At 34.7% G+C, this 12,336-nt stretch overlaps 1 protein-coding gene across 7 annotated transcripts in view; it reads right to left on the reverse strand.

The window, feature by feature from the left end:
• MAK (male germ cell associated kinase) overlaps positions 1-12,336 on the reverse strand; it is a 62,351-nt gene that overhangs the window by 33,764 nt on the left and 16,251 nt on the right. For all 7 annotated transcript variants that reach the window (XR_007408469.1, XM_035710489.2, XM_035710493.2 and 4 more), the window contains exons 3-8: positions 10,923-10,977; positions 10,104-10,225; positions 7,820-7,899; positions 4,882-5,014; positions 1,398-1,569; positions 270-437 (exon numbers count right to left, since the gene is read on the reverse strand). Coding sequence is in view for 6 of the 7 variants with exons in the window: in XM_035710489.2 (XP_035566382.1) it covers positions 270-437; positions 1,398-1,569; positions 4,882-5,014; positions 7,820-7,899; positions 10,104-10,225; positions 10,923-10,977 (730 nt within the window). In the remaining variant the exon portion in view is untranslated. The remainder of the gene's footprint in view (positions 1-269; positions 438-1,397; positions 1,570-4,881; positions 5,015-7,819; positions 7,900-10,103; positions 10,226-10,922; positions 10,978-12,336) is intronic.

Raw genomic sequence — 12,336 nt, forward strand, 5'->3', positions numbered from 1 at the left:
AAATTAATTCCTTTCAGCCTTACCCCATTTGAACCACAAGAAAACCACTGGAGTGGCTGTATTCTCAATTCTCCCAGGGATGTTATAGATTAGAGATTCATTCATTACACATTGGATGCCTCACACTTTCAGGCTTACTTACAGATTGGTAAAACCCTGGTTGAGAACAGATTTGCTTTGTAAACAAAAGTATTCCTGGTATTACAAAAATTTCAAAAGAAAGAAAAAAGAGAAAAAGGAAAACACTGTATCAGGAGGATTTATCTTACCTGGCTTGCTGTTGGCCGCTTCTTTGGATCCCAATTCAACATTTCAGTCATAAGTTGAATAGCTTCATTACTGGCATTGGGAATAAGAGTTTTTAAGTTTATAGGAACACACTGCGGAAAACGGAAGTTCATAGAGGATGCAAGCTGGTACCCTTCTGGCCAGTCACTCTGTTTAAGGAATATATAAGTGGTGGGACAGGAGAGCAAAAAGAAAATAGTTTTTAGTAATTAATTTTAAAACATAGTAATAATATAAAAACCACTGTTGAAAATTTTAATGCTGATTCATATAAACAGAGAATAAAATACCAGACCACATATACAATTCAGTGCTACAAATAGTATATAAAGAATATTGAACTGAGAGATAGGAAAATGTTAGAAAGCACTTTTATAAATTCCAAAATATTCTTGTCTGGTTTTTGGATCTTGAAGACGATACCCAGGTGACTTTGAGTAAATAGGCACAAGTGGTATACAAAGCAGCTGATAATTACAAAGACCCTCATTATATTATACATTGCATCCAGTGTTTAAAACTCCACATAGTTAGGAAGTAACAAATTACATAAAGCTTTAATAACTATGTTTACTTGTCTGGTTTTAAGTCCAAGGCACATACTAACATAATTAGGATGTAATTATATATACTATTGAGTATGTATCAGAAAGTAAGGTCTGGATGAATGCAGTAGTTAATTGAAAAGTACTCAGTTCAAGAAATCAAGTATCTATGACAGAGGTATATAAAAAGAAACAAGGAAAGGTCAAGAGGAAATTGTCCAGGACACCTGGGATTCAAAAGTTGATGCCAGTGAAGATTCACAGAGCAAGTGGGAAAGAGTCTAAGCCAGGATGTCTACATAATCATCAGCTGGTCATCAACCCAAAGTTAAATATATAGAATTCTAAATATAGAGAATATATCTGTAAGTTCTTAATTAAAGGCAAGAACCCTTTTTTCTTCAGTCTTATGGGGATTCTTGGCTTCTGATCCCACCCAATTTTTAAAAAAGGATAAGAAAAATAACCATTAAAGCATAAGCCTATTTGAAAATTAAAATATCAGATAGCTAGGTAAAAGTTATAAATAATCGAAAGTTATAACTTAAGGACAAGAGTACTCACTTTTTTGGGAGTCCCTAAAACTTGGCAAATCTTAAAGATTTCATCAACCTCACTTGTCCCTGGGAAAAGTGGTCTTAATGTATATAGTTCAGCCATTATACTCCCAACAGCCCATACATCAATGGGAGAGCTATAAACCGAAGATCTTAATAAAACTTCAGGGGCACGATACCTATGAAAATAGAAAACAAAACAGGCCATTTTGATTATAGTTGGAAGGATGGAGTGGCAGTAGGGTTTGGGCATGTATTTCAATCAAGGAACCGGTATTAAGTGTCTTCTATGTGTCTGGTATTTGTACAACGTGTTGGGTGTTGGGGTTCAGTTGGACATAACACATTTTCCCTGACCACAGAGAGACAGTTGGTGGAGCTGGAGACAAATATAAATGAAATGTCCAAGTGGCCTAAGATAGGAACTCAAATGAATAAATATGGAAATAAGTACTATAAGACAGGGTTGGGGGAGAGCTCTGAATGGAAGATATATTCTGATTGAGAACAGTTGTATTAATTTTACAAAGCATTATATTCATGATATATTTATATGAAGGATAGAAAACAAAAGATTAACAAAGAAGATCCCTAAGCAGTGGGGTTTTATTATTATTATTATTCATCAGTTTCAAAGTGCTGATTCCTTCAGTGGACTATGTTCCCCCAACTGACTGTATCTTTAATGGAGAAAAATATCCTATTAGAGCAAAGGTACCTGGTGGAAAATATTCTCAATTCTAACTTTTTTTTCACATTTAAATGTATAGATTTTTCAGCCCAAATATTTGTCTTTTTGCTTCTATTCTGAGTACCTTTCTTTGACAGATTTATTGAGATGTAATTTGAATAAAATTCAACTTATCCATTTAAAAGTGTATGACTCCAGGGCTTTAAGTGGAGTGTGTAATCCACTGTCACAATCAATTTTGAGCATTTTCACTGCCCCAAAGGAAACCTCACACCTCCCCAATACCCCTGTATCTCCAGCACTGGTCAACATTCTGTCTCTATATATTTGCCTATTGTGTGTACTTCATACCAGTGAACAATACACCATCCAGTCCTTGTGGACTGCCTTCTTTCCTTCAACATGTTTTCAAAGTTCATCCATCCATATTGTAGCATGTATCATACTTCATTCTTTTTACTGCTGAATACTGTCTTGCTGTATGGCTCTAGCACATACTATTTCTCCATTCATCAGTGGACGGGCATTTGGGTTGTTTCCAATTTGGGGCTGTTCTAAGTAATATTGTTCTGAACATTCATATGTAAATTTTTGTGTGGATGTGTGTTTTCCTTTCTCTGGGGTATATAGATCAAGGTGTGGAATTGCCGGATCCCATGGTAACTATATGTTTAACCACTGAGGAACTGTTATTTTGCACCATTTTACATTCACACCAATGACGTATGATGGATCCAGTTTCTCCGTGGCTTTGTCAATAGTCATTACTATGTTTTGATATTTTTACTAGATGAAATTGTTTTGAATGTCTTGCTAAGTTTAGATGGTAAAAACGAGTCTTCTCAATTTCATTCCATTTCAGTATAGAATCTAAATTTACCCAGTTGAAAATAGATACTCAATGGAACTGTGCTTCCCCTCAAAAGCTACACAGTATTCCCCTACTCTGTTAGTGCTGACATCATCCTTCCAGTTACTCAAGAAACAAAACAAAACAAAACCCCCTAGAATCTTTGGCTTCTTATTTTATACCCTACATCTGATTCATCAGGAAATCATGGTTGCTCTACTTTAAAAATAGCACCTCCATGGCCAGCAGATCCAAGTCACTGTCATTTCCTGCCAGAATTACTGTAACAGCCTCCTACCTGGTCTCCCTGCTTCTTTCCTTGCTCTTCTAAAATCTATTTTTAATATAGCCTGGAGAGTAATACTTATAAGACATGTCAGATCACATGGCACCTCTTCTCAGCATCCTCCAGGGGGCTCCCCAGTTCACTCAGATTAACAAACCACCACAGTGCTACTATGATCTATGAAGACCTCTAAGATCTTGCTCTCCGTCAGTTCTCCACCCCATTTCCTAATACAGCCCTCCTTACTTATTCTTCTCTTTGCTGAATTCACATGTGGCTTTCCTGTTTCAAGGCCTCTACACTTAGCATTTTCTCTGCCTGAAAACTCCTTCTTGCCTTGGCATCTCCTTCTCAGGGAGACCCTCTATTTAAAATAACAACAGGCCTTTTCCTGGCTCTTTCCATATTTTATTCTTCTCCATAATAATAATCTATCACCACTTGATATACAATTATTCTTGTTTTTGTTGAAATGTAATACACATACAGAAAAATGCACATATTAGTAAGAGAACACCTTGATGAATTTTCACATAGAGAATACACCCATTGACCCAGCACCAAGATCAAGAAACTGGGTGTTATCAGCATTCCAGGTGGCCCCCCTCCTGCAGTCATGCAATCACTACTCAAGGAACTGCTACCCTGACTTCTACCAGCATAGATTAGTTTTCTCTATTTTTGCACTTTGTATAAATGGAATCATACCTTATGTACTTTTTTTTTCCTGTTTGGCCTCTTGTATGTAGTTGTAGACTTATGTTCTCATTGTTGTAAAGCATCCCACTGGGTAAATATATTATGCTGCATGTATTGGACATTTGGGTAGTTGCAGTTTGGGACTATTACATGTCTTTTTTTTTTTTTTTTTTTTTAAAGATTTTGTGTATTTATTCATGAGAGACACAGAGAGAGAGAGGCAGAGACACAGGCAGAGGGAGAAGCAGGCTCCACACAGGGAGCCCAATGCGGGACTTGATCGTAGCACTCCGGGATCACGCACCCTGAGCCAAGGGCAGACACTCGACCACTGAACCACCCACGTGTCCCATGAGACTATTACATGTCTTTTGATAAACATCTGTATGTCTTTCTGTTGGTAACTATGTTTTTAACTGGTTTATTTGTATACTGATGTCAGGTCAGTGGCCTGAGACAGTGTTTTTCTGTTTCGTTCATCTCACTGTTCCCCATGCCTGAAATAGTACCTAGCACATAGTATGTTCCACAAATGTTTGTTGAATGAATGAGTGAATGAATGAAATCTCTTTTCTTTCAGAATAGTCATGACCCAATCCTCTCTCTACAGAAAGCAAAATTCAGTTCTATAGTTGTTGTTTTTTTTTTAATTTTTGAAAAATATTTTATTTGAAAGACAAAGATAGTGACAAAAATAGTGAGAGAGAGCATGAACAGGGAGAAGGAGAAGCAGGCTCCCTGCTTCTCCATGAGCAGGAAGTCTGATGTGGGGCTCAATCCCAGGATCCTGGGATCATGACCTGAGCCCAAGGCAGAACCTTAACCGACTGAGCCACCCAGGTGCCCCTAGATTTTGTTTTAAATACTCAATATGGAACCTCTAGAAAGCTACGTAATGATCCCCTACTGTAAAATTTCACCATAGACCTACCTATATCTCTAGGAAGTTGTATAAAACTACTCACCATCTGGTAGATACATAATCAGTATATGGTGGCTGTGATCTTAATTCTCTTGCAAGTCCAAAATCAGCAATTTTCACAAGTTCTGGCCCCATACAAAGCAAGTTCTCTGGTTTCATATCCCTATGAAAAAAACCTTGGTAACAGAGAGGAAGAATAATTGATCATTATGTTTGAATATATTTGACTTCTAAACAAAATATAACTGAGACTCTCTGTTGTAATTAAGAATGTGAACTTAGGAGAAAAAAAGAAACCATATTTATTATCTAAAAAGTGATGGACGTGGGACTCTGCTTTCAAAATAATTTGGTAAGAAAGTTCACAGAGTATATGAAGTTATTAAAAATACCCATTTAACACATATTTATATTTGTGAATCCAGTAAGTTCAAGCAATGGGCTAGATATTGCCACTTTATGATTATCTCCATTCATTTGCACAACAGCTTTGAGGAGGTATTATGGTCACTATTGTGTAGTAAAGGAGGAGGTAGAGGCCCAGAGAGGAGGAGGCTAATTAAAGCCTGAAGAAAGCTGCATAATCAAGCTTATGTCACTTCTTTGAAAAATCTATTAAACAAAATTGAGGGATGCCTGGGTGGCTCAGCGGTTTAGCATCTGCCTTTGACCTGGGACGTGATTCTGGACTCCTGGGATCGAGTCCCATATTGGATCCCTGCATAGAACCTGCTTCTCCTCAAAAAAAAAAAAAAAAAAAAAAAAAAGAACCTGCTTATCCCTCTGCCTGTGTCTCTGCCTCTCTCTCTGTGTGTGTCTCTCATGAATAAATAAATTAAATCTTTTAAAAAAAATAAACAAAAATGGAACTCCATGCATTTTAGCCAATTCTTTGACTTACCATTAGTTACAGTTATTTTATTTAACAGCTTTCATTTACAAATATTTGTAATTATTTTATTAACAGCTCAGTTTTCCCCGGTAGCAGCTTTATGGTTACTTATCAATTCAATATGTAAAATAAGTGGTTACTGAAGCTAAAAGGCAGATCAATGAAAATGAGCCAGAAAACTCAGGAAGATGAAAGCCTTTATACATTTCTAAGGGAGATCTATAGCACCCTGGCTGTACACAGATGGGCTGTATTCTAATGACCTTGCGATTGGGAGAATCAAGAAGGGGCCTGGTCATCCATTGTAGGTGATCGTTGTGAGGGCCTGTAGCTTTCACCTTAAATTTTTTAAGTCAAAGTTTAAACTAAGCTTTTTGCTTCCTTCTAAGCCAGTGTGGGCTCTATGTTTGTGACATCTATAGCGGTTCTGTACTCAGTTTATCTGGCACTTCTTACTCAAAATAGTTATCTATTTTACAAACTTTCAAGGGAAATACACTGCACTTTCATAACATGAAGACAGGGATAGGAGCACATGTGGTGGTGAGTAAAGCGACATAATCCATAAAATCATAGAGAATAAAACCAGCATATTTGTACAGTTGAGGTTTTCCCCATTCTCACTACTATATATCGGTAACTTGGTACTATTTTAACTGAAATATTAATCTTGTTTTTTTGACAGCTACTATTTAAAAAATACTTACTCGAAGCATTACATCTGAGACGCTTATCCACTATAGCAAGAATAATGTAGCTTTTGTAAAAATGTCTATTGTCCTTGGAGTCTAGTGTCCCAAATCTCTGTGTCATCAGTTGTATAATCAACTGTACATTCATTATTCATGTTATTTACTTTTAGCAGCAATTTTTAACCCCAAGCTAAATTCTTCCTTCAATCACTTATGCTCTGAATTTGCTAGTAGTTCATATATATCCAAGGAATCTAAGTCAGTTTTATCCTTAAAAACTTAAAAATATCCTTAAAATAATCAATAAATCCTTAAAAATATCAATAAATCGCAAAGCTATTTCCAAAAATCAAATAAGTCATAATGCTTTTGATTTTTCCACACCACAGTTTTTCTACTGGCATAAGTTAATGCAGGCAAATATCATGAGTTACCATACTGGCCAGTATTTAAAAACAGGTTGAAGATTGGAAATCCATTATCAACAAATAAGATAGCATATATCCTTTGTTTCCAAATAATTAAAAAATGACTGACTTTTAGTAATGGATTGCAGTATATTATCACAGGCTTTCGACTTTTAAAGGACAAAAAAGTGGGATTCGGGAATGTTCTGACAATGCTTACATGGAATAAACAATAAATAGAATTTTTGGAACATAAATTATTTCCTGTAGCAGTTAAAGGGGAAAAGAAAAAATATAAAATATGAGATAAAACAGGAAAGCACGCTAATGATGGTGATTTTCTAATGCTTCTGGTCATAACGCAGCAATGGTCTAGCACAACCTCTTTCAATTTAGTATCTAAACATCTAGTGATTCTAAACAAACATTTGATAAAAATTTTCATAATAAGCATGTTAACTTTCTGGACTAATTGGTTAGATAAACATAAAAAGCTATAAATGAAGATCACATAAATAAGAAATGTATAAAAATAGGAACAATCACTTTATTTAATTTTACTCAAAGAACAGAAACAACCAAATGTAAATACTAAGAAAACTATAAAATACCATAGCACTGGTGCTTTAAACTATTTAAATGTTAACAAGTGGTCAGATGATCATTCCAATCTTTTCTTAGGGCATTTTTGTTTGCTTTTTTTCATTTCCTTGGTAAAACTGGAGATGAGGTTGTAGGGACGGGTTTATGCTGAGAGTAAATTATCAAATTTACAAATTCTGCTACGGAGGAAGATAGTTGTAGATTACAGCAATTCTATTTTATAAAGAATTATAGAAATTCTAAGTTTTTAAGATAAAAATGTCAGTGTGTATAGCCACATACTGCAAATTTGTAGTTATTCAATATAACATTATTTAACAGCTTAAAATTCCTGGGCATGACCTTGACAGTAATATAAAGATGGAGGGAGATGAAATTTAAACCTACCGTGTTTATGGATAAATGCCAGCCCTTGCAATATTTGATACATAATATTTCTGATGACTGACTCAGGGAACAGCTTGTTTCTGTAAAGACATGAACAAATAAACCTTCATGTAATTCTATTAACCAACCAACCAAAACAAGAAGGCAGATGTTTCTCCTCCCCTGGAGCCCCTGTTGGCTTCAAGAGAGTGGTTAAAGGTGTGATTTATAGCTTTATAGTTGTTACAGGTTATACATCTAAAACGTGACAATTAGAATTTTTGTTTGTTTTGATGTTTGGTAAAAACTCTCAAATCCAATAATGAATGTACTATACAAATATTCAACAGCTGAATTTTAAACTGTCCCGAGAGGAGCAAAGTAAATTGGAAAACTGATAACCAACAGATAAGTCAAGTGTGCAAATCTGTATTATGTAGGCTTTAAGATTTTAGGGGCATAACTGCTTCAGTTCTATATTGTCTACTGGTACCTTCCACTGGAAATACAGTAAGAGTCACAAATGAGAAACCCTTACGTATTTAAATTTTTTCTAGTAGCCAAATTAACAAAGCAGATAAAACAGGTGAAATTAGTTTTAACAATATATTTTACTTAATATATACCAGATATTTCAACATGTGATCAAAAATATACAATATAAAAATTAATATATATCATTTAAGATTGCCTATCACCTGATTATGATTTTTAATATTCTAATCTAGTTCTAATGCATTTATATGCATAGCTTTTATATTAGGTATCAATGTTACATAATTACAATTTTGATTTCTGTTTTTTATCCACTCATGGGAATTTTCATAATCTTTATAATTATCACTTTTAATGGCTACAAAATAATCCCATCAATATTACACACTTCAATTACCAATCTATTCTCCCATTGATAGTTATTTCTTTTAAGTAGTAGAGATAAGTGAAGCATGGTATAGTCATTTAACAGAACATATTAACTGTTAAGGTTATATATCAGCATAACAAAATGATTGTAAATGAATCAATTAAATAAAAAAATGATCACCACTAAAATTGCAATTATGTAAAAAACCAGCATGCCTGTATCCCAGGGGCTAGAAAGAACTCTAGAAAAATAAACACTGATTTGAGGCACAGATATTTTCCTTACTTTTATTTTAACTGCTATGAATGTTGTAATGATACCAGCCTATGGAACCTAACAGGCATTTACTAAGTATTTTTTTTTGAAAGAAGAAAAATATGACAAAAGAAAAATTCACTCACCATCCCTAAGGATTACCTCGAGTGTGTTTATGTGTATGTATGAAAGGAATATAGAGAGAGCAGTCATCATTCCACTGGGAAATATATTTCTAAAGTATCTTAGCATCTTTTGTTGAACAAACCTGGCTTTAAAAGCAGGTAAAATGGACAGTAGTCTCCCACGTGTGACTGATAGCTACCACCGAAATACTAACGTCCCCAAATTCATGGCAGATGACTAAAGCTCTCCCGCTTTAGAGATTCTGTTCATGGGTTTAAAAATGAAAATGAGAATTTGTTTGGCACTGGTAGTAACATTGTTTTATCATTCACTTAAACATTCATTTTTTTTAAAAAAGATTTTATTTATTTTTTCATGAGAGACACAGAGAGAGGGGCAGAGACATAGGCAGAGGGAGAAGCAGAACTCGATCCCAGGACCCAGGGATCACAACCTGAGCAGAAGGCAGACACTTCAACCACTGAGCCACTCAGGTGTCCCCCACTTAAACATTCTAATAAGTGAACTTATTAGATCCCTTCATGAAAACTGCCTCATTTCTTCCTCCCTCCTTTCATTAACCTTCACAAAATGCTTGTGAGAGCAATAAAAGTAATCTCAATTTTGTCCAGGGCCAGCTTTATTAGTATTAAAAGTATAGAAAGATTTTGGGGACACTTGGGTGGCTCAGCCGTTTAGGTGTCTGAGTCTTGATCTCAGCTCAGGTCTTGATCTCAGGGTCGTGAGTTCAAGCCCCATGTTGGGCTCTATGCTGGGTGTGGAGCCTTCTTAAAAAACAAGCCACACAATAAGCCAAAATATAGATAGATTTTGTTTCAGAAAGTATAGATAGATAGATAGTGTGTATGTTTACATCAGAAAAATGGTGACTATGTCAAGGCTGGTTCTTCAAGTTTATAAAGGTAACAGCTAATTAATTTAGATCCTCCTCTTGGAGTGATAAATCTGTACACTGTAAAGTGTGACATATGAAGGGATTCAACAAACTCATAGAAGAGATAACAGAGAAAACATCATTTTTATAAAATAAAGACATACCTGTCTTTCATTAATTGATAGAGGTTTTCTTTCATATATTCAAATATAAAATAGAGATGGTCATTTTCTCGGATAACTTCTTTTAGTTTAATCACATTGGCATGATTGAGTTTCTTTAGAGACTGTAACACAGCAAATAAGCATTAGAATTCTTAAAGTTATAGAAGTTGTCAAAATCTCATCAATCTCTATGATAATTACCTTACGTTATCTTCCATTTCTTCTGAATTCATGAAGTTTTAATGTTTTTATATAATATCTTATATAAAATTTGAAGTTTTTATATAATATTTTACATGACTAAGAACATCTTAGAACACCAATCTAAAGTAAGTGGTTTTAAGTAATGAATGAGGTACAAAAATAAACCAAGTCAATAATACCTACCAAACATTTCAATCTGTCACATTTTTTTCTCAGTCTATTCAATAGGCCTAAGTTTTTTCTGACTTAACAATGTGAAATTCCATACATAAAAATTTATCCAAGTCATATAGCATAAAATAGAAAGAAATGGTATGTAGTAATTAAAAGTTGTCTTTCCTTTGATGACATGAATGAAAATGCTCTTTTAAAAGTGAGAGTATATGTTCAAATATGAGGGTATAGTGGTTTTTTTCTGTCCTTCACTGACATTCAGATAACAAATGAGAAATTACTTTACTTAGGAAGATAAAAAAAAAACAAAAGAAATGCAGTTATTTTTGGACTGTTTCCCACAAAGAACAGAACAATCCCTTTAGCTACCGTCCTCAGAAACGAGACAGGGTAAGGCAGAGGGAAGGCCTCTTTGGGTTCTTTTCATCAGCAGGATTTTACCTTAACTTCTCTCAAATTCATACATTCATCCCAAGAATAGAACTTTCTCTTCATTCTGAAATCAAACAAGAAAACTTCAGTGCACAGAAACAGAGGTTTTGAAACACAAATTACGCTGTTGGCTTTCCTACTCTACTATTCACTTCGGGCAAGCTGTGATCTCTCTCTCCCTCCTCCTTAAAGGAAGTCACCTACCTCCCTTCTCTATATCTCAAGGCTGTTTGGGACCAGTTCGCAATTATGTTATATCTGAAGTTCTGCTTTAAACACAATGGTGAAAGGATTACTATTAATCATCCTTTCTGGGTGTGTTCTCACATATCCCTGATCAGTTAAATTGTAAGAGGCCCTTCTAAAAGGGCCCCTTCCAAATTTCCACTTTCTAGAACAGGTAAATATGAAACACTAAGGTGTGTCACAAATTTTGGTAGCAAATTTAGTGAAATAATTTGATCTGACAACTTCTGTATCATTGCTTCCACTTTAAACGAGAAGTCCATTAAGTAAAATGATTCAGGTCAATAAAAATTCAGAAGCAACAAAACTTTAGAAATAGCTTTCTTTTAAAAAAATTTTTTTCTTGATTTTTATTATTGAAGTGTAGTTGACATACAATGTTACATTAGTTTCAGATATCTAACATAGTGATTCAACAATTCTGTACATTGTGAAATGCTCACCATGCTAAGTGTAGTCACCATCTGTCACCACATGGCATTATTACAGTATTATTAACTATATTTCCTTTGCTATACTTTTCCTCTCTGTAACTTTATTTTATAACTGCAATTTTACACCTCTTAATCCCCTTCTATTTCTCTCATCTACCCATTCAACCTGCAACAACTAGTTTGTTCTCTAATTTTAGGAGCATGTTTTTTCATTTTCTTAAATTTTCTTTTAGATTCCACATATACATGAAAACATATGGTATTTGTTCCTCTCTGACTTACTTTACTGAGCATCATAGTACTCTCTAGGCCCATCCATGTTCTAATAAATGGTAAGATTTCATTCTTTTTTATAGCTGAGTAATATTCCATTGTGTATATATACATCTTCTTCATCCTTCTTAAGTTTTTATTTATATTAAGTTAGTTAACATACAGTGTCATATTAGTTTCAGTTGTGCAGTATAGTGGTTCAACACATCCATACAACACCAAGTGCTCATCACAACAAGTGCCCTCCCCATCACCTATTTCACACACACCCCCACCTCCGTCCTGGTCACCATCAGTTTGTTCTTTATAGTTAAGAGTTTTCAGGTTTGCCCCCACCTCTCTTTTTTCCTCCCTCTGCTTGTTTGTTTTGTTTCTTAAATTCTACATATGAGTACAATCATATGTGGTATTTATCTTTCTCTGACTGCCTTATTTCACTTAGCATAATACTCTCTAGCTCCATCCATGTC

This window comes from Canis lupus, chromosome 35, assembly GCF_003254725.2.
Source record: "Canis lupus dingo isolate Sandy chromosome 35, ASM325472v2, whole genome shotgun sequence".
NCBI classification, from domain to species: Eukaryota; Metazoa; Chordata; class Mammalia; order Carnivora; family Canidae; genus Canis; species Canis lupus.